Raw genomic sequence first — 22,955 nt, 5'->3', positions numbered from 1 at the left:
GAAAATCATATATCTCTCATAAAAATACCTAGTTTCTGATAATTACAAATTTACGAAAAAAGAATTATGTTATAATAAATATTATATCGGATATATATATACGTATAAATAAAATTTTGTAAATTTTACGATTTTAAATATATCAAATTAAGAAAATGAAAGCATTCTTTTTTTTCCACTTGAATTGTTTTATCACACAAGGAAGAAAGATATTTAATATCAAAGTAAAAGAACCATTTGATGGCAAATTATAATACATTTGCGCTTTATTATTCGCGAGAGGATTGAATTGCAATGAATTACAACGAGGAGAGAATTACAATGTAATTAATAGGATACGTCGAAGACATTCGATCGCGAAGGATTATTTCGACAAGATTAGCCACACGAGTAGCATTGCTGTGGTTTTGGAGACGTCGCAGGTAGTCACGTTGTAGTGCTTAGACGAGATGCTCACGTCAGCGTGTCTATACGAATGTGCTAAGTGGTTGTTTTCAATTATCCTCTTATGAGTCTTCTCTCATAGATTAGAAGAGCGCACGTACCAGCGACCTTCGTGCAAGGTTGCATGACCGCATTGAGTCACCGTTACGTGTTAAAAAAATAGGCAAATTGAGAGCAATTTGACGGGAATTAATTTATTCCATAAAATTACGAATTACGTAAGACATTCGAAATCCGGAGGTTCATAAAAACGAGGCGTAAAACATGCATGCGCTAAAATTAATAGGCGAGATACGGCCAAATTAGGAAAAAATGCAACGTGAATGTAATTGACGTAATCATTAACATCACTAATAAAATGTAATATAATTACATCGCTTCCCGAATTTAAAGATTAGGAATTTACGTAACTTCATCGAATGAATTTGCGTCGATATTTCACGATTCACCGACTTTCCGCAAAAATGATTTTGTATCGCGGAATACATTTGTAACGTGTGATTTTAGCCGACCGCACCAGGTTTTATTTTAACCGAGTTGCGTTAATATTATTTGCAAATCGGAGGGTGCTCGTCGATGTAAATGCGCGAATTTTATGCACAAAGTGTCTCGGAATAAAACCGGGAAACCACCGCGAATCATTTATGTATGCTTCGGCGATCGATCCTTTAAAGCCTAGGCTTCTGTATAAGGGATGAAGACTCGTCCTCAAAATTCAATACTTCTCGGAGGGCAAAGGTATATAAGGCAAATATCTGTTGCGCTGCTCCCTTTTTGTCGAATATATCAAAATTTAATGAAAATTTCCATACATTTATTCATAAGTTCTACGAAAAATGCGGCAAAGAAAAGCGGAGTATCAGATATGTCACGTTCCCGAAAACAGCCACGTTGATAAATCCTGCACCAATTTCCTGGCTATCGTCTGATTTACGAGAAATACGCGATAATTACTAACAACACAGATAATGTCGATAGCTCCGTTCGTTTACTCGTCGGCTCGTCTGTCTCTCTTAGCGATACTTTTTCACTCGGCAACCTTCGACCTTGGAGTCTTGGTGTGCGTGAATTTCGACCGTTCATCTGAATTCTCGTGGAGCACACCTCGCTGTTGAAGATACACGGCATATTGTATACAAGGTGATCCATGCGCAAAAGCCAGACTCTTGAATAATGTTCGTGATTCGTGGAGATTTTGGGAAATTTTTATCCAAGGACTAAAAGAAACTTCGCAACTTTTTCATTCTTGCTTCTATCGTTCGATTGTTAATTGCCAGAATTACTCTCGAAATGTATCAGAAACTCTAGATCGTTTTTTGGGAGGAAAACCCAGAATTTTATTAATTGTGTCGAAATTCTAAAAATAATATTAAAAGTTTTAAAAATGGATGTGGACGTCCTTCATAATTTCTAAAGAAATTCACTGCACGCGGACCACCTTGTATGTACATATATGTACTAATTCAACGACGAAACTCGCTTATGAACGATCACGGGACTGACGTAATATCGCCTAGGCCCCACTACTCAAACCGAAGATCGGATCGAGGTTTCAAAGTCCCTGACAAGCGGCAAGCGCGCGCCAGTGTGCTCCTTTCGTTACTGAAGGCAAGACGTGAGTAGAGAATATTTGGAATAATTAAATATAAAAAAAAAAATACAGAAAGCATATTAAAAATTTAAAAAAAAGCACAATCTAGTATTAAATAAACGCGCGAAATGTTACGAAACGATTATTACGTCAAAGATTAAAAATAGAAAGACTGCTAAATCATCGTTTGAAGAGATAAATTAAAGTAATGAAGAATTGAACATATAAAAAAGAATAAGAAAAATTCTTCAATATGTCAATTGTATTATTGTCCAAAAATCGTTCAATTTTCTGTATATTTCTTTGTTGAACTATAATTTTGATCATATAATATATAATAGTGTTACTTTAGGTAAATTATTTCGGCTCGCTTTCGTTTCGAAAAAATTGCACGGGTGAAGTGTTATCAAATTACTAAAGCAATGTCGATTTAGTATTCGTTCGATCGATTATGGATTAATTATATACGGAATATTACGATTCTAGACAGCGAGGATGAAGACATTACTTTTCACCGTTTTCGCGGTGCTGTGTATCCAGGCAGTATTCGGTGTAGATCCTAACGAGCACAACAAAGTGGTTTGTTATTGGAACAGTACCGCTTACGAGAGGCAAGGTGAGGCCAGTTATATTACTCATACTTTTGCGACGTATGGAGTCTATTTCAAGAATATTCACGATCCTGTGGATTAGATTAAAGAAAAACGATTTCCTCGAGAATTGCTTCTTGGAAATTAAAAGTTATATATCGAGCGTGTGAAATCTCTTTATATAAGAAATTTGGTGTAACGTTTTCTAATTTTATTATACGAGAATAATAAAAAATAAAACGCGTATTATTCTCTTTTAAATAACGTAATTAAATCTAATTAAATATAACTTTTTATCATCGATTCACAAAAATTAATTGTTTGAAGGGAATCGTTTGAGGAAAGATAATTGATTTGTCCTTTTTCAAATTTTATAGGTGCAGGCACAATAGCAAAAGTTAAATATAATTTTCATGAATTCGGGTTTTATTAAAATTGTAATTGATGTGCAAATATCATCGTTAAATATTATCATTGTTATTTTATATACCTAACTTTTAAAAATTAAAATAATTATAAGAAAACTACGTTAAAATCCTTCTCTTCGATCATTTCTATATAATATTTCCTGTTATTAAGATATCTAAAAAACCAGCAACATCAAAACTTTTCTCCGGCTTGTATTTATTGAAGAGTTCGCCGGCACTTTTGTGTTTGTGGTGCGATTGACATGAAAGTCAAACATATCGCGAACAGCAGTGCAAATCCAACATGGACATTTCATGTGGCAATTAAAAATTGGAAGTCGATATAATGTCATAAATTATAAATGCAATTCCAAATTTTCTAAATGTGATTTTGTTTACGTTTTTAGCCTTTAATTTTTCAGTTAAATTATTTATTGACATATTTATATTTATAAAACTTTTTTTCGTTTTCGAAGGTCCAGCAAAGTTCCAAATTGAGGATGTCAGACCCGCTTTATCTCTTTGTACTCACCTTATCTACGGATACGCTCACATAAATTCAAACTTTGAGATTGTTCCCGGCTCGCCGAGCTTGGATACCGGATCGGGTTATTCCTATTATAGACTCGCCACGCAGCTGAAACGACAGTTTCCCGATCTGAAGATTTACCTGAGCGTCGGAGGAAACTCCGATCCTTACGACGAGGAGCATAAGTACCTCGTGTTGGTGAGTGCGATATATCAGCGTTACGATCTTATTGTTTCGTGTTCTATAATTTTCCATATTTAATGAAAAAGTGTTGAAACAAAATATTTTACATCTGACAATAAGCGAACTGAAGATTCAGGAACGAAATAAAATTGCCATAATCGGCAAGCGATTAAATAAAGTATCAAGCAGAACGATGGAAATTTTTGGGATCGATATAGACCGAGACGGCGGAAGGTAGAACGAGGTTCATCAATTCCGTCAATCGGCTGCTGAACGACTACGACTTCGACGGAATCGATCTGGCGTGGCAGTTCCCACCGGTCAGGCCCAAGAAGCAGCGCAGCACTCTTGGATCCATCTGGCACGGTCTCAAGAAGAAACTCGGCTACGGGAAATTCAAGGACGACAAGGAGCAGGAACACCGCGACGGTTTCACAATCTTGGTGCGCGACCTCAAGTCGCAACTCAGACCGAGATTCAAGGCTCTGACCATCACGGTGTTGCCTCACGTTAACTCTACCGGTTAGTATCTCACGCGGGCAAAATCAGTAGTCGTATATTAACAACGATTGTTTATAGTCATAACGTTACTACAATTGTATGTAAATTGTTTTTTTAATATACGTCTATAATATGCAATTATACATTTTTTTTTTTAAGTTTACTACGACGCCAGATTGTTGGCGCCCAACATCGAAGCCGTGCATCTTTTCGCCTTCGATCAGAAAACACCGGAACGCAGCGCGAAGGAGGCCGACTTCCCAGCGCCAATTTACGCCAGCTACGGACGCGTGGCGGAAGACAATGTCGACGTTGCGACACGGTAAGCCTGCTCTTCTTTTCGCGTTCTCATGCATTATTTTTCCGTATCGCCAACAAAATGTAGTTTAACATATATAACGTGATCAATTTATGGCAGTTACGGACGCGAGGGAGATGACAATATTGATGCTGCGGCAAGGTAAACATACCTTTTTCCCCCCTCATCAACGCACTTATTATTTTGAAACGCAGCAAATTCACTCCGCTTAACGAATTTACCACGCAATCCTATTTTTTTAACTTCATTGATTTTTCTATATATGTTGAATTTCCATATTAAATTCTACTTTCTCCCCACGCTTAATTCATTATTCGTATAAGTTTATGAATTACGCGATGCATAATTCATTTCTTTCATCGGATCGACTATACTGCTTATAATATTTGTTCATCAACATTTATAAATATTTAAAAATCTTAACGTATATTCCAGAAGCTAAACAATTATGTCAACGTTTATGTAAATGTTTCTCTTTTTATACTGGGTGCCTCGGTACGCTCCCTTTGTCTCGTTAAAAGCGAGGACTTTTCGCACAACGCACCACCGTTTTTTACAGCTCGATAAGAATAACATATCGGAATAACAAGAGCAAAACCCCGCAGGTACTGGTTGGAGAACGGAACTCCCGGCAGCAAGATCGTCGTCGGCATTCCCACGTACGCTCGCACGTGGAAACTGACGTCCGACAGCCAGATTTCCGGCGTGCCGCCGATCGAGACCGACGGTCCGGGCGCCCCCGGGCCCAACACCAACGAGCCGGGGCTGCTGTCCTACGCCGAGATGTGCTCCAGGCTGACCGAGCACGCGGCGGGACGGCTGCGACGTGTCGGCGATCCGTCCAAGAAGTACGGCAGCTACGCCTATCAGGCTTACAACGGTGAGACCGGTGCCGAGGGGATCTGGGCGGGCTACGAGGATCCGGACACCGCCGGCAACAAGGCCACGTTCGTCAAGTCCAAGGGTCTCGGCGGCGTGGCGATCGTCGATCTGTCGCTGGACGATTTCCGGGGCGTTTGCACCGGCGACAAGTACCCGCTCGTCAGGGGTGCTAAGTACAAGCTCTAAAGACGGAGCGGAGAATTCGATCTCGGACGGTAATCGGAATCGAAATCTCGGAAGTCCATATAATAACGATACCCGACCGAAGGAAGCTTTCGGATGCCTGATCGCGATTCGCGTATACGGTGGTCGTGTTTATATGTATTGCCCGACGTGCGAGAGTTATCGAGACTTTTAACGAGAGAATTTTTAATGAGAATTTTAATGAGGATCGTTACGCTGGCGCTTCAGGTGTATTGTACGTGAGGATAATAAAAAACATATCGCTGCTTTATTATTCAAGTAGTTCGATCTTAATCCCCCCCCCCATTATTTTCGAGGGATAAGCTCGTCTCATAAAGAACACAGGAGCGTCAAAAATTATATTATATAAGAATTCAGTCGTTACCTGCGCGTTAAAAAAAATATTTCCTGCAAAATAAAAAAAAAACTTTTTACATTATCACCCGATTTCGAGAACGAAAGGGATGCGGTTTTAAGTGCAAGACAAGTTGCTGTTGGTTTGATTTAACTTGGGTTCTCCGAGAGATCAAGAGACACGGCAGTGTCTCGCGCCAAAGTACACGCGCGCGGAGTGAGACCGACCGTGACTCTTTTTAAGAAGTGACGAAGACGCTGATCTCCTGGAAAAAGGACAAAGGATAGAAAAATGAGAGAAATTGGAAGCCGCACGGCGAGAGAAAAAGAACATTCATGTATGATATATATATATATTTTTATATAGATAATATATTTTTTTCGTGCAGTCTATTTTTTCGGCCAAACGATACATTTGCACGGGTGTATAACAAAGGTTCTCCTGCAACTATTATAGAGTCGTTAACATATCCAACATCGAGGATTACGTCAAACCGGACACAGTTAATAATCCGCAGCCATTCTCACGACGGTTCGAGTCCAAACCTCCTCTCTCCTATCTCGGCACAGTGAATTCAAAACGAGGGGGAAAAAAAGACACGCACACAGTGAGTCGCTGGTAAATCTGATCAGATTATCGAGCGATTTGTTCGGCTCGCGCGATCCGTACGCGATCGCGCGTCTCGATCGTTCGTGCTCGAACGCCGTGCGATGATGGATCGTAATCCCGTAATCGTAAAACTTGTAATACGTATATATCTTTACAAAATACTGGGAGTGGTAGCCTTGTAACAGCTTTACGTCTCTACGCTATACGTTGATAATTAATTCGATAGACGTTACACAGTTACGTTAACGAAGGAAGGGCACTCGTGACAATACATTACAATATATAACATACAACGAAACGAAACGATAATCGCCTAATCCCGCTCTTAAAACCCACACGACGAAGTCCCCCGTTAATGCACTTTAGACGCGCGCGTCTTAAACGTGGCGCAGGATTCGACGTTGTTTCTTTGCGTATACGCTTACGAATGCAAATTAACGACCGAAATGAATTGAAATATGGGTGTTAAAAAACACAGTTTGCTGCCTTGGCGATTGCAAAAATTATGAGATCCGATCAAGATTTGCACCGTACTCACTTTTATCGCGCTATTAATCATACGACTTTAAGGCCATTGCACGTAACAAAGTTTTAGTCATAATCGTAAGGCCGTAAGAAAATAGACCAATCACAGTCAATTGTTCTCCTTGAGCTCGAAGAATAATCGAGTTTGATTGGCCTATTTTCTCACGGCCCTACGATTATGACTAAAAACTTCGTTACGTGCAATGGCCTTTAGCGCGCAGTGTCATCTCACGCGAACCGACTCTTCTCCCTCGTGACGTTCCCGTTCGCGGACAGGGTGTAGGGTTCGCTCTTTATCTATTTATTTATATGCGTGTGGGTTGCCTACGACACGACGAGGGGGAGTGCGTATCTCGAATCATCGCGTCACACGAATTACGTCAAATCACACACCTTTGTTTGTTATGTTACTTAATACTGGAACGTTCATTCAAATGCTTAGGTTTTATAATAGGCTTTAATGCTGCCGCGACGCAATATGGCACTTGGATTACGACATTGTATACATCCGTTGTTTGTATATTAGATACTTTGCTGCTCTCTTTTTTCTGGACGATCGCCGTTAACGAAACAACACGAAGAGCTAAGCGAACGTAGGAGGAGGTGTATCACGAAATCTTATTCATTCCCACAAATGTAAACCGTTATTTATAAAGTATATCGTTAATTCGTCGTTAATTTAATAACGCAATGATATCATCTGACGTTAGAGGTAAAGCGAACGGCTCATTATACATGCCAAGTTACGAAATTAATAATAATTAGTAAACGCCGTCTTTAAGGAGAAAACACAATAAGTTGAAATATTTCAAATTTAAAACTGAGCATAAATTTTTCTATTGGAATTTCATTTTCTCGAAGCTAATACTTTTCTACATCGTGACGCGTGATATACTTCTCTCATCCACTCGCTCCATCAATCGCGAACAAGCGGATTCGCAAGGGCCGCCGTGAATAAATTTTCGCGCCCGACATGATATATACCGTCGGTATATGTTCCTCGATATAAAAAAATAATTCGGAGTGGTGCTGTCGCGCAAGAGGAGCTCGCGATTTAACGTCCGCGATGATCCCAGGCAGTTTAGTGGAATGAAATTGGTTTTTTTTTGTTACTTTCTCTCTTCCTTCCTCGCGCTTCCTCGCTAATTTTTTGGTTCGCTTTAGCGTGGATGCAGGTACGAGTGATTAATTAACTCCGCGCGATCGTATATATATATATACTTGCCACGGAGATGCCTCACACTACAACACGATAATAATGGATAAAGGTTCGTTGCTAAGCTTTTTTATTTTTGGAAGGGTCGCGACACTGTGACCACTTCGTCCTATAAAAGTAAAAATGTCCGATCAAAGCAATCAAGAGCTATTGGATTTCGAGGTGCCGGATTAGCGGATCGGATACGCGGCTAGGAGGAGGTATAATCTCTATCTCTTAAACTGAGAAAAGGGCTGGGGAGGAACAAAATGGAAACGGTTCTGTCTCTCTAAGTGCTTTGCGCGTTATCGAGGCCGCGATGGTTATCGAAAAAATGACGCTTCGGAAACGACCGTCGCGTAACGGTGACATTTTTCTCGTTATTAACTACTCGTCCCTAATGGGGCACTGAGAAAACGGCATCATATTGAAACAAATTGCAAATTATTACAAAAATAAGGAAACAAAAATGAATCCATATTTCTCTAGATCCCTTTCGATTAGCGATATCTAAGTACAAGTGTTATTGCAAAAGTGACTTATTGCCCAAGACATAAAAATAATCGAAACAACACGAGTATACAAATAAAACTTTCAGACAATTTTCGTACGTAAGTGATTAAAGAAACGAAGATAAATGCACGCGGGAGACTTTCCGTCGCGCTGCGACTTCTCGTTTCTCTCCCCGCGTTCTAACTCTGAAGCAGAGAATTTAAATAAAAAAAAATAAATAAATAAATAAATAAAACTTACCGAAAATTATTGAGTAAACGAAAGCATCAGACTCGAAGCTTCGATCTTCGCGGCTCCGCTCCATTCGGCCGCGAATAACGCCCGAAAGCGGGATTCCAGATACGAGCGTATCGGAGATACGCTCCTACGCTTTTTTTGTTTCTTTCCTCTCTTTTTTTCTCTCTCCCCCCTCTCTTTTTTTCTCCCTTACCCTAATCTCTACATGACGGAACATCGTTTGACGTTGTACCTATTATCTTGGTCCACATTGTTAATGCTGAGTACCTTGAGGAGCCTCTCGGTATCCTTGAAGCTGTGCCTGCCGCGCTGCTGCTGCTTCATCAGCATCATCGTCGCCGTCGCCGTCGCCGCCGTCGCCGTCTTTTTCTTCTTCCTTTTCTTCTTCTTGCGCTTGGTCTGCGGCAGCGTCAGCTCCAGCATCTGCTCGAGCCGCAGGCGAATAGGCCAACCGGCGCTACCGTCCTCGGCGTCCCGATGATAGGCGTAGCTCGACGTGTTAGGCTCTTGGTGATCCCGACGACCCCACCACCACGGATTCTTGCACGAGCTCGTCTGCCGATCGCGCTGCGGCTGCGGATCCTGATGATAACCGTCCTCCTCGGCCATCGGCCGCCTGGGCTGCACGAAGGAGTCGTAGACGCGAACCGGTCGTGCCAACGAGGACCTCTTCTTGGCCGGTGTCAGGTGCGCGGACTGATGCCTCGCCAGGGATTTGCTCAGGCTGTTTCTCGCGCTTCGAATTCGCCGGAGTTCGTCGGGAGACGTCGGCGCCTCCTCGTCGAGATACAGTTCCGCCCCCGAAGCGGGCAGACGATAATTGCCGCGGATCCGACGACCGACGGGCACGGCCCCCACGTCGTTCTTGCCGTTATTGTTGTTGTTCCCGCCGGGGTTGCTGTCGTCCACGTGACGACACTGCTCGGCGCACTGCAGACAATCGTAATATTTCTCGGCGACGTGACGACGCGCCGAGAAACGATCGCGCATATCGGCGCAACGGCGACGCTCGTTGCTAGCGATCGCGCCACCGCCGCGCACGATCTGGTGACGATAAGGCTGCTGTCACACCTCCTGCAGATACTTGAGGGGACAGAGGATCTCCTTGTAGATAACGTCGCCCTCCTTGCCCGTGTGATCGGCGGAACGCACATCCGCGGCGCATCTCACCATCGCCACCCCGTCCACCTCTTCGCCCACTTGGATCACGATCTACGTACATTGTGTAACGGAACGAGAGGATTGAGAGAGTCGCGGATGAGATATTTAATAGATATGAAAGAAGATTCTCCCATTGAAATTACATATACCGGAATTTTTTAAATAAAAAGAAAATTTACGGAATAAATCTGATACAATTTTTATAGAGTGGTTGGATAACGTTAAGAATTAAAAAAACAAGAGTTTCTATAAATATAAACTAAACAGATTTTTTTGTTTAAAATGATACGTTTTTTAATATTATACTATTATTGATACGTCCTTAGTGATTTAAGAGATTGAAATATAAATTTTATGTAGATTTTTGTACAATTTAATTTTTAGGCCTAATTATTGAGATATTTAAAGATTAATAAATCTTAAAAAAATATCTTACGGCTCATTGATTAAAAATAATCAATGTAAATGATAAACAACGTAATGCAAATAAATATGTAACATGTCCAACTAATTTCTTAATTAAAATTATTCTTCTAAAATTATCCAACTAATATCTTGACTAAAATTATCCTTCTTGCTTTTTTAAATACAAAATTTTAACAAATATTAATGCGAGTAAAAGACAATGCAAACTGAACCATTGAAATTGGCAATCAAGTTATCTTTTTATCTGAATACAGTCGACGCTCCTTATTCGCGAGAGTTACCCGACGGGAACTATCGCGAATACGAAATCCACGGAATGGTTAAATGTATGGTAGTATATGGGATACACGTTAAAAAAAATTATATTGAAGAAAAAATTCAAGAGAACACTATTATTTTTATTTAAAATAATAAAATATGAAATATTATATATATATATATATATATATATATATATATATATGTACGATGAACGTATTTAATATATAATTTTAATTAATGTCAGTTGTTAACTGGTTTAAAAAGTTTAGTTATTTAATTTGATCTGCTTTGCATGCTGCAGCTTTTAAAATGATTCATGTAATCTCTATTTTCCTTTTAAAACTATTAAAATTTCTTTTCTTTAGATGGATCGTTGTCTACAAAAAATCCACAAAAATAGTGGAAAAGCTTATATTAATTTCTGTGCCCACAGTGTCTTTTATGTGTGGCATTATTTTTTTTTATAATTCTTTACAAAATACGACACGAACTCAATGTGTGGAAGCGTAGTATATACATGCTGAATGCAATGCCTTTGAAACAAAACACACTCCGTGAAAAAGCGAGATAGCGCTGTTCTATATACTGTCCGTGACATCTCGCATTCTTGATCTTTAAATGCGCAATTTTTTGTAGCATTCTGAGTATTTTTTAAATAAATAATGACTGCTTGAGGAATCCTAAAAAAACATTTTAAAAAATCCTTCTTTACTAATTTGAACTCTTTTGACTCTTTGAACCCTTTTTACCCCTAAGCCCTTTTTATCCTTTTTACCAAAAAAACTAAATAAAAGTTTAATTTTTTTTTCAATTATTTCTAAATAATCACATGTTTTTAATTGCAGTGTTTTAAACAGTTTTAAACAGTAGTTTAAAACTGTTTAAAACAAAAATGTTTAAAACAATGTCTACTATTTTAATTCAATTTTAATCAGACAATTTTTTAAACAAATTGTTTAAAACATGCCAACCCTGTTTTTACCTTTTTTGACCAAACAGAAGTACACGTAGAGAAGGCCCTTTACAAATATGCAAAGCCGCGCGTTTTCAGTTTCGAACTTCCATAAGGGAGAGTACACGAATCGAAAAGTCGCTTTGAATATATGCAAAGCTGCGCCACTCAAGGGTTAATTAGCGACAATGATCAAAGTACAATATCGCGAATAAAGAATCGCGTGGTCACGTATGAATATTGCATCCGCGAATGAATAAATCAGTTTCTAACATCCACATGCAAAACACATACAAATACCTGATCTCGTAGGAGGGTTTGATCGGCCAGCTGCAGGTTGCGCGTGACCTGAAGAGTCCTCTGGCCGGATTCGACCCGCATAACGTATGCACTTGGGAAATAACCGGCACGACCACCGAGACACTTGCCTTTCCACCAGTCCTTCTCCGATTTGTCGATCACCGTGATCTTGTAACCGGCCCTGCAATCACGAGGCACGCATATGTATATATAAATCAACATTCCATGTAAATCGGACAAATAAAACGGTAACGAACGTTAACTCGCACACGTTACAACCATAGCTAGCCGCACTCATTTTCGAGTCCTTAATTCGCCACACTCCGGTCCGTGAGACTGCTCGACTTGTCGCATTGCCATTTTCATTCTAATTAAAATTTTCGAGCTTGATGTACTGTAGAAATTGGAAATACACAGACCCTGAATAAGAATATGTTTTTATGATAATATCAGGTCAAGGAAATGAATTTGAGTTTGAACTAACCTTGTGTTATAAGGAAAAGATTGCAACTAGAAAACCGAAAAACGTTTAACGGTATTATTCGATGTATCTTCACGATATGTTGATATTATTGCTTCATCGCACTTCACGTTTCGAGGTATATACCAGCGTCGCTATGAAGTTAGCCGCGTACGCGTCACGTTCCCGTTTCGAACTGGAACTGACTCGCCTCTCGCTCGCCTCGCCTCTCCGCAGCGCACTTATATATACAATATAATATATACGATATATTCGGGACACAATCGCGACGCTCGTTACAATAACGGATAACCGTCGAAAAGTAAATAATCGCCGTGCCGCGTTGTTAAGGCCATCGCGCACAAAATTGCATAGGCTGCATAAGCATAGCATAAGACCGCTGGACCAATGAGCATCCAGCATAGAGTCGCCATATTGATTTACATAAGATGCTCATTGGTCCAGCGGTCTTATGCTACGCTTATGCAGCTATGCATTTTGTGTGCGATGGCCTTTAGGCCCTTTAGGGCCTTTGGCACATAGAAAAACTTAAGCAGTAAAACGTTAGCAGTAAGAAAATCAACAGTTTTTGGATTTGCTGCCGCTTACGTTAATGCCTTAAGTTTTTGAGGCTGTGATTGGCTGATTTGCTTATACTGCCCAGTGCCCATTACTGCCTAAGCAGTAAAACTGAAGGCTGATTTATAGAGGCCCTAACCGTTGATTTAAGCCGTAATCTTTAAGATTCGATTGTGATTGGTCAATTTCTTAAAGATCACGGCTTAAATCAACGGTTACGGCCTTCTATAAAGCAGCCTTTAAGCAGTAAGAAAATCAGCCAATCACAGTCAAGAAATTTAAGGCATAACGTAAACGGCAGCAAATTAATTCAAACTGCTGATTTTCTTACTGCTAACGTTTTACTGCTCAAGTTTTTCTATGTGCCAAGGTTCTTTATCGTCGCCGTCGGCAAACGAACACTCTGCGAAGAATCCCGTTTTCCTGGAAATCTCCGGCTCGCTCGCGGGCACACACGACGCGCTCGCTCGCCGGTTCGGCGCGGCGGCGCTAGTGGGGGGAGGGGGGGTAAAAATGTTTTGCAGTCGCCACTCGCCACTATCGCCCGCTTTCTCCTGATTCGAGTCGCCCATCGCCGCGCCGCGCCCGCGCCGCCGCCACCGCGGCGCGTCGCACTTTTTGCGTTTTTTCGCGGTTTACTCGCGCGCGGACGGGTTTCGCGACTTTCGCGAGCGGCGACGATATTCGACTCCAATAATTGGAGTCGTCGGATTGAGCGAGATCGTTTCGGAGTGTGAGTGCGCATACAGTTTCGAACGTCCGCCGCGTCGTCCACGATCGTGTCCGGCAGTCCGGCGTCCGTTCGTCCGTCTTCGTCCTCCGCTCGTCGATTTTACCCGTTGCGCTTTGTCCGAGTATCGCGAATGTATAATCTGGAGCATCGACGACGCGAAGAGGAAAGCGGAGGAGAGGAGCAGGATCGACCCGGGGAGAACCGATCGCAGTTCGAATCGCACGGTAGCGATCGATCCGTCAAGGTTCGTTTGCAGTCGCTTTCGATGGCGGTACATATAACGTATTTCGGCACTTTCGGTCTCATAAATGTAAGTTGATTCGTCAGATTCTTGTAATAGCGAGTACCTAGGCGCGAGATTTACCGCGCCGGACGAGAAATCCGCCGTTGAATATTATAGTTTTGTCGCATCGACAGCGACAGTTTCGTCAAGTGAACTCCGTGCGACCATAGAAGTTATTGCATTAGTATTAGTAGTATACTGTATTGCGTCGATGGCATAGCAGTCCGTCGAGTGAGATCCGTGCGACCATCGTATTATTGGATATAGTATATAATATCACGTCGATAATGCAGATTATTATTTTACGATTAAATTTCGATTACGACCGTAAAGCCCCTTGCACAATAGGCGATAGCGATAGCGACGGCGACAGCGACATAAGGTTGCCGACAAAGCTATACCTTTGTCGCTGTCGCTATCGCTATATCGCTATCGCCTATTGCGCAAGGGGCAAGATTACGCGTACATAAACTCGCGATAAATTTGTGCAGGCAAAAATGCGTTAAGTTAATTGGAATATCTAATATTTAAGTTTGCATTAGTATAATTAATTTGCCGCAGCTCGCGCCGCGGTATTTATACATTTGCAGTTATTTCCGATATTTGTATTTGTGGTGCATAGTTGCCAATAACTTTATCCTATCGTAATTTTCAGGTAATTTGGCAAATAATTGACAGCGATAATTTTCTACTTATAGATACTCTATAAAGATTTTGTAATTAATATTGTAATTATTAAAATTTTCAAATTACTCACACGAGTTATTTGGGAAATGTAGCCATTGATAGTAAACGCAATAATTTTTTACTTTGACCACATGTAATTATAGGTATTCGAGAGGTTTTTTAATTAATGTTACGACCGTTAAATTTTTAAAATTGTGTGCATTTGATAAATATATTATGCATGCAGGTTGTAGTAATTTACGGTGATTGCGATCAATTTTGATAGCCGCGATAATTATAAATTAGAAACCGTATAGTTAATGGCGCGGCGTATATAATTAGTTTAGTAGTTCATCGTATAATTGGGCAAGATATTTATATATGTAGTAAAATCGATAGTGGTCACGATAATTCTTTACTTTAGCCGCGATCACTGTCCACAAATATTTTCCAGAAGTTTTGTATACCTAATATTGTAAGTGTTGCATTAAAAAAAATTAATTATGCGCATGCATGCGAGTTAATTAAGATATATAGTATTTACATGTAATATTTAGATAAATGTATTTGTGCATGTATAGTAATTTATGGTGATCGATCGCGATCAATTTTGATTATAGCCGCGATCATCACTCATTAATTGTTCACATAGATTAGAAATTGCAGTTAATAATATATATTAATGGTTTATTACAATTCGGTAAGATGGTATTTATATATGTATAATAATTGACAGTGAGATCGCGACAATTTTTTACTTTAGCCGCAATTGCTGTCTGCGAATGTTCTATAAAAGTTTTGTGGTTAATGCGACTGTTGCATTTTTCTGAAATTAATTATGCGTGCATGAGTTAATTAAGATACGTAGTATTTATATATGTGTAGTATTTAAATAAATGTAATATTTGATAAATATGAGATATTTATGCGTGTAGTGATTTACAGTGATCGCGATCAAATTTGATTTTATAGCCACGATTATCATTCATTAATTGTTCGCGTGGATTGGAAACTGTAATTAATTACTTACATAATTAGTAGTTCATCGTAATTGCTACATTTATGAAATTATTTATACATGAATTAATTGGCAGATTTTTCCGATATATTTTGCGATGTTTTTTAGATAGAAATATATGTATATAGTAATAATTGGCTAGTGAGATTGCTGTGGTCGCTACGGATATAGGATTTGTTGGATTTTTCCGTTGTATCAAAAATTACGTTAAAATCTGGGAAAAACATCGCGTAAAAACAAGCATAGTACTATCTGACGATAGTATCGTCAGAGAACAGATATCGTCAAAGAAAATATCACCGTCTTATTATTTATAGATATAGTTTATAGTCACAATAGCGGATTTTGGCGATTTTTCGAAGCCTGATTTGATTCGGAGAGAAAAAATGAAAGTGCCGAACAAATCGATGATTATTGCTTCATTTAAATGCCGGGCTTCCGGGAGTGCCGTAGAAAATAACGGACAAAAGCAACGATCGTAGTGATTTAATCAATCCGCGTGATTTAGTAATATCGCGTAATCGTATTATAACTTATTTCTTATTAATCTCGCGAGTGCATCGAAATGCATGCGAGTAAATGAATAGTGAAAGTGCGCGAGTGAATCAACAATGTCGTTTGAAATAATGCGTTTGAAATAATATATAATTTTTGTGTAACTGTTTGGGATAAAACAATAACTAAGAGCAAGGAACAAGGAACAAGAAACAGGGAGCAAGGAGCAACAAAGGAGCAGAAAAGTAGCTGGCAGTGCATCGACCGGCAAGTCAATTCACTTGTTATTTATGCAATCAAAATCGTCATTTGCAACAATTTCTATCATTGCATGGCGGTAACTTTGGTGGACGTAATTACGAACATTTGTGTGCGAAAGAACGTTTACGCGTACTTATACTGAAAAATTATAATTACGAAGAAAATTATAATTACTCTTAAATTGAATTTTTAAAATTAAAATTATACAAGTGTTAGTCCCAAGTCCCAAAACAAACTAAATGCTCCAAATAATCTGAATAATCGCATGCAAAAATTACTCCCAAAATAAACTAATCAAGTGACTTGAATAATATAGTTATAATTATACATAATTATACACAAAAAACAAGATTGGAAAAAATCAAGGTAAAAATAAAAATATTTCTTACTTAAGATTTCCTATAAGCATCTTTTTGAGCGCAAGTGTTCGTGATTAATCATTAAATCATTGTAAAGATTTATGAGAAAGGGAGAAACGCTGGTTTTTTCCATGCTACGCGCGAGACAAGTTCGCTTACTTACTTAAGATCCAGCTCGTCTGGATGTCGCGCCTCGAAGTTGTACAGAACGACGTAGAGGTTGTTCGGCGGCAGGACGCGCTTGCCGGGTGGATTCAGATGATTCTGATTGTTGGTGTGCGGCGACGGGCACGGCGACGTGCTCGCCGACGAGTACGACTTCTCGTTGTCGTCCGGCAGCTCCATGCTGGACATCCGGATGGCGCTTCGCACGTGTTTGTGTATACCGTGGCTCTGACCCGGGCTGCAGGGCGCTGAAAATAACATTCGCGCATATCCGCGAATCCGCGGCTTGTACACTGTTCAGAAGCTAATTAGGTTGATGCGAAATGGTCATTTCATATTCCCGGACAAAGTGATGTCGTGTCTTATTATTAGATACGTTCTCTATTGTTCTACATATCATTGTCTTCTGAAGCGAACAATTAATTTTATCTCGACAAAATGGGGTTTTTTTTTTAGCGAAAAGGTCACGTATTAAAAATTCACTCATACACGTCTTGGAATGCAACGTACTAAAATTTAGTATTTTATTTTTAATACCTCTCTTTCTGCATGCAATACATGTATCGGATTCATATTACGAACTGCACTATTACAGCGTATCGACTTGCAAATTACAAAATAAAATGTAAATTTTCTAGTATTTTGCATTTTTTTAATATCGTCTTTTGTAACTTGAAAATTTAAATCCGAGAGTTAAAATACAAATTTAGAAAAGCGCTCACGCCCGCGATAACACAGTACGAGAAAAAATACATTAATTTTAGTAACTCGAGACTTTTATAACTAAATTCTTGAGACAAAAGTTTAGCTGAATGAGCTTTTAAACAGTTTTACGATGAGAAGCGCTCCTCTGCAAAATTGGCCATTTCAAATGCATCAACCTAATATTATATACATTACATTGTTGTGCCTGCGGTTACTCACACAGCCTGTTGATACTGCCGCTGTCAGAATGTCGGGGCGGTGTGGTTTCTCTCTGTGGACCCGCGGCATAGTAATCCCGCGGGCGATGCCGCACGTGCGCGCTGCCTTCCGGCGAGTCCAGGCTGAGGCTCTTCATCCGCAGGTTCAACCTCTCGCGTCTACGTTGCGGACTATGCGGTGCTTGATGGTTTTTCGTAATTATCGGTTAGAAATGTGTTAGCCATAATAAGAAGTCGCATTTTCCACGCTGACGTCGAAAATTCAATATATAAAATAAATCGCAATTTACAAAAAAATCTCTGAAAACATGAAATTCTAAACCGTTTCGATATGTCTTTTTTTTTTATAAAAATCGAATTTATTGACGAAAAATTAGAAGCGATATCTTTCTTCAACAGACGTCATCAATTATATTTTAAATAATTAGAGACAGCCTATTGTAGAATTAATCCTGCAATTGGAAGTTCAAAATCTGAATATTTATTTAGTTTCAGTTTATTTTCTACTCATAGAATTTTTCTTTTTAGAATTTTTAATTAAAACTCAATATTGAATATAAAAAAATTATGAGAAGAAGCAATGATTATGGAGTTAATGAATCTCTGTATAATTAAGTCAGCGACAAATATTTCTATTTTTACAAGTAAAATTCGGCAAATTATGTCTCTATATCTCAAAAGAAATAATCGATCGTCAGCGTCGAACATGGAAATACCGGCTGCACGAGCAAGCAGGACAATCAATTCTTTACAAATGCACTAATTACTTAACATAATTAATACACTGAAATAAAAAGCTCACAAGCAGCATACAATTATAACGGGACACGACTCGCGCGACGAAATATAGAAAATATCGAAATTGCGGAAAATAATATTTTTATTTACAATATTTACATATATGCTTCCGTCGGAAAAAAATTCGCAGATAACATTTTCGCGGTGTGCGCCTAAGATAACAATTCTCTGCAAAACAATTAAGCCCATTGGTCCTATTATTCTAAACAATACGTGGGACATTTTCAATCTCTCTTCTTCTTCTCCTATAATCACGTATTTCGACAGTGTATATACGACAGTTGTGTGCGCGACGATAATTTAAATTATAATAAGGAAACCTACAATACTCGGTGCACAAAAATTCAACTGACGAGTCTTTCGTGGCGATAGAAACGAGCGTTTCTCGCAACGGAATAAGATATAAAAGCGTTTCGCGACGTCTCTCTAAGCTTACGGTTAAATATTTACTTTATAATCGCTTTACCGCTGATAAAAGCACGTTTTTAAAATTTTACAACGCGGAGCTATGCGTTTATCTGTCCTAAGATTATTTTCGTTTTTAGCTCCGAACACGCTCCGAAAGCGCAGAAATAAACGCGAGAGAAAAAGACCCATAAGCGACCTAACAACCGCGTATTGGGGATTGAAATAAACGCGAGACAAATCCCGTTTGCTGCGATAATAAAGAGCGCCGTGCACGGTAGAACCGATAAAATAGCCTCGTTTTCTATCAGCGTAAAAAGCGATAGTGCGGCCATGTTATAACACGATTTAAATCGACATTAAAGGGTAAATTGTTTTCCGCAGGTTGTATTTACATACGCACGTAACGAACCACAAACTGCAATTGCTTTCCTGTTCGCTCAAGCAATAAACTCGCTTTTGCGATTTAATATTTGTTAAAGTTCAATAATCTGTCCACGCATGTTATTTGAAACGTATCTCTGAAAAGTTATCTGCAGAAAGCAAGATTTTATTTCTTCTTCAATCTATTTTCCTCGAATGCGAATTTATAAATCACATTTACACTAAAATAAAATAACAAGAACAAAAACCACGAAAAGTCTTAATTAAATCGATTTTAAAAAATCGATAAATTAATAATCCGCAAAAATGAACAGAAATATAATAATTTCGTAATTTTATTAAAATCTGAATTTTGATAATTTCACAATTTAAAACTTGAATTTCAAAACCTGAATTTTGATATTTTTCTGGATGAACAAATTCTTTTGACGTCTTTCTGCTAAATTTACGCTTTATACATATTTTATTTTCGAAATAATTTATCGAAACAATCAGTATGCACCAAATTGGAACTTTTATTCAAATTACACTTTAGTTTGAAACGACACTTTTTAGAACGGTGCTCTCTCTCGTTGTTCGATCGTTAAACAATCCTAAGCACGATGAATCGTCGCAAAATGATCGTTGCGATGTCGAATAAATAAATAAACGATAGATAAATAGGCGAACACACACTCCGTGATGTTGGGCGAATCGGATTCAAATTAAAAGCACGTATATTTGCACTCTTCTCGCCGATCCTATGCGTGATTCTACGAAATCATGCGCACTCTCCGTATAATCTGATGTGGATATACTCCAGTGCACTTCCACCTCCTCTTCGTGCAGCTAGGTAGCTGGACGAGGAAACAAATTTCCAATGATCGTGCATTCGCGATGCGCTCGATCGCGTGAGAAACTTGCTTTTCGATCGCTGCTGATATAATATATAGCGGCCTACATGTGTACAACCGGATCGATACACTAGACTGAGAATCGACACCCCCACGTTTGCGCATCTGTCCGATATTCGCGCCGTCTCCATCCATTAGCGATTATTAATCAACGAGCGCGAAATACGTGTTTCCTCGCGCGTCACGCGGAACGTAGTCGAGTTACAGCGAATTAACTTGTATAGATGACATTGTTCCATATACAATACGACGTTTTAATTAGACGTTTCGAAATATTGGAGGTATTCCTCAATATTCCGTGACACACCGAGATGTTCTAAATATTTAATAATACTGCTATTATATATACCCGTGAAAAAACACAGGTGTAACATAAAATATTTATTACGCCCTCTTCGTGAATTCAATACTCATTCCCTCGTGTAACAAGAAACGGCAGTTAACGAACGTGAAAAAGTCCGGGGGGGGGGGTCACCGGGGGATATATTGAGATATCCGGTGGATATCGAAGAATGTTCGTCAAATATGTGTTCCTCTCGTATACGGAGTAATGGGAAGAAAATGGGAGGGGGGCGACGGGTCGGCACAAACAGATAAATAAAATCGATAGTGCTGGAGCGGAAAGAGAAACGACGGGGACCGGCAACGCCGCGGTGGGGGTGTCCTCGAGATGGATGTTCTCTTTCCCAAAAGGATCCATCGAGAATGCATCACTTGATGGACGCGCTCGCGCGAACGCGACCATTCGACCGAGACGTCGCGACGCGACGTGATGCGACGTGACGCACACCGTCATCGTCTCTTATTGGCGCCGCGTGGTGCTTGCACGTCCATCTCGGGTGTCCTTAGCGAGGTCGACGTCGAAGGCGGCGAGTCCTGCGACAGATTCAGCACCAGAGGCTGTCCGAAGGGTCGCGTGCCGGAAGTGGATCCGCCGCTGCCGCGTCCTGATCAATCAAATTTCAACAACCATCACTACGATCATGCGTCACTCCGATCTCTCTTCCAGCGGTCAGTTTTGTCTCTGATTCACTCTCCACTCGATCTCTCATGTCAGTTGACCTCTCATGTCTCGAGATTGTTTAAAGGGTTACGGAAATCGTCAAACTCGCATAGCTTCTCGTTAATAGTTCATCGCGTTAGGCTTAGCACAGGCTGTGGAAATCCTGATGTTACTGATGTTCCTCGGGGGGGGGGGGGTTAGTCGGCGATATTCTGTTCTCACTCGTGTTCTCATTAGTCGTCTCTTGTGTTATCCTCTGTTATAGTAATTATTTGTTTTTTTTTTATGTAGCAATGTTCTTATTATGGTATTATAGCTTCGTTTCGCAAGTGTCCATTGTTGTAAAAAATTGTACGGACAAACGAAAAAGAAAAAAGGGCAACAGAAGCGATAATTAAATCGAAAGAAAGGGTCGCAAACATCAGAATTGCTATAATTAACTAATCACTATTATGACTACCAATACCGTTATTATTTATTAATATCTACTTATTACGACTGTTACAATATTTATAAATTAATTATTACGGTTACTAATACCGTCATCATCAGCCGTTACTATTGTTATAATAGATATTCGGTCGGATATATGACAGAAGGCTAATGAGGGGCGATTTGGAACGGGGACTTGAGATAAGCCTTGATAAGCGCGAGATAAAAATCAAGAGGGCGAGAAGCGATAAAAGATTTCTCTCGTCGTCGAGGAGACACCCACGACGACAAAGTCGGCCCAAAAAATGGATCCTATTTGATTCATCGTCGTTATTCTTGGGACTTGACGAGAGCTCCTTCAACATCGAGCGCGTTTAAAATGAAGACAGTAAAGTACATAGTTTAATTATTGTCATAACAATTAAAATAAAACTGTCTAACCGATAAATCATTTATTTTATACGTCAAGTTATTAGCGATGTGGCTGTCAGATCTTAAAGATCTAGAAATATTTTGTCAAAATCGTGTGAAATATATTAGTACGATACAATTTACAGATTAAGAGTTACTGTAAAATAATGATAATAAGAGTAAAATGGATAAAAAATATAAAAGGCATGTGATTGGGCAGATGGCATTTATCGTCCTGGGTGTAACAAACGTATCACTACGCCGTACCACTAATCATTTCGATATAACGTAATATAACGGAGTACTAAATAATATCAACAATGATGTGAGCGCCTTACCTCTAAAAATCGATCAAATTAATCTTAATGACAAGCAGAATACAGAATAGAAAAGAAGAGAAAAGCAGAGCGGTAGAAAAAGAAATGGGTGCGTAGAAGAAGGAGAAGAAGAAGAAAGGAGTGTAACATTAAAGAATCGATAGATTACGAATTTTACGAGTCATGTCCCTGAAGACGAGCGGCTTT

The 22,955-nt window shown here is 39.5% G+C and overlaps 3 protein-coding genes across 6 annotated transcripts in view; 1 reads left to right on the top strand and 2 right to left on the bottom strand.

The window, feature by feature from the left end:
* The first annotated feature begins 1,948 nt into the window (after positions 1–1,948).
* Positions 1,949–5,903, top strand: Idgf4 (Imaginal disc growth factor 4). 2 transcript variants are annotated; one of them, XM_077423630.1, is made up of 7 exons: positions 1,949–2,059; positions 2,522–2,651; positions 3,509–3,759; positions 3,963–4,266; positions 4,405–4,567; positions 4,664–4,705; positions 5,170–5,903. In XM_077423630.1, the coding sequence occupies exons 2-7, from the start codon at positions 2,531–2,533 to the stop codon at positions 5,630–5,632; spliced, it is 1,344 nt and encodes a 447-aa protein (XP_077279756.1). In that variant the 5' UTR covers positions 1,949–2,059; positions 2,522–2,530; the 3' UTR covers positions 5,633–5,903. The 2 variants fall into 2 exon arrangements, with proteins under 2 accessions (XP_077279756.1, XP_077279765.1); XM_077423639.1 differs by lacking the exon at positions 4,664–4,705 and having other exon boundaries at positions 1,950–2,059.
* Positions 5,904–6,316: 413 nt separating this feature from the next.
* Positions 6,317–10,053, bottom strand: LOC143907116 (uncharacterized). Its single transcript, XM_077423652.1, has one exon. The coding sequence runs from the start codon at positions 10,051–10,053 to the stop codon at positions 9,265–9,267; it is 789 nt and encodes a 262-aa protein (XP_077279778.1). The 3' UTR covers positions 6,317–9,264.
* Positions 10,054–10,128: 75 nt separating this feature from the next.
* Stacl (SH3 and cysteine-rich domain-containing protein) overlaps positions 10,129–22,955 on the bottom strand; it is a 63,422-nt gene continuing 50,595 nt past the window's right edge. For all 3 annotated transcript variants that reach the window (XM_077423607.1, XM_077423601.1, XM_077423593.1), the window contains 4 exons: positions 18,107–18,286; positions 17,181–17,430; positions 12,164–12,344; positions 10,129–10,275 (listed from right to left, as the gene is read on the bottom strand). In XM_077423607.1, coding sequence (XP_077279733.1) covers positions 10,129–10,275; positions 12,164–12,344; positions 17,181–17,430; positions 18,107–18,286 — 758 coding nt within the window. The remainder of the gene's footprint in view (positions 10,276–12,163; positions 12,345–17,180; positions 17,431–18,106; positions 18,287–22,955) is intronic.

The sequence above is a fragment of the Temnothorax americanus genome, unplaced genomic scaffold (genome assembly GCF_048541705.1).
Source record: "Temnothorax americanus isolate GAGA-0224 unplaced genomic scaffold, ASM4854170v1 Scaffold11, whole genome shotgun sequence".
NCBI classification, from domain to species: Eukaryota; Metazoa; Arthropoda; class Insecta; order Hymenoptera; family Formicidae; genus Temnothorax; species Temnothorax americanus.
Note: the sequence above shows the minus strand (reverse complement) of the source record. Positions and strands in the feature narration are given on the sequence as shown.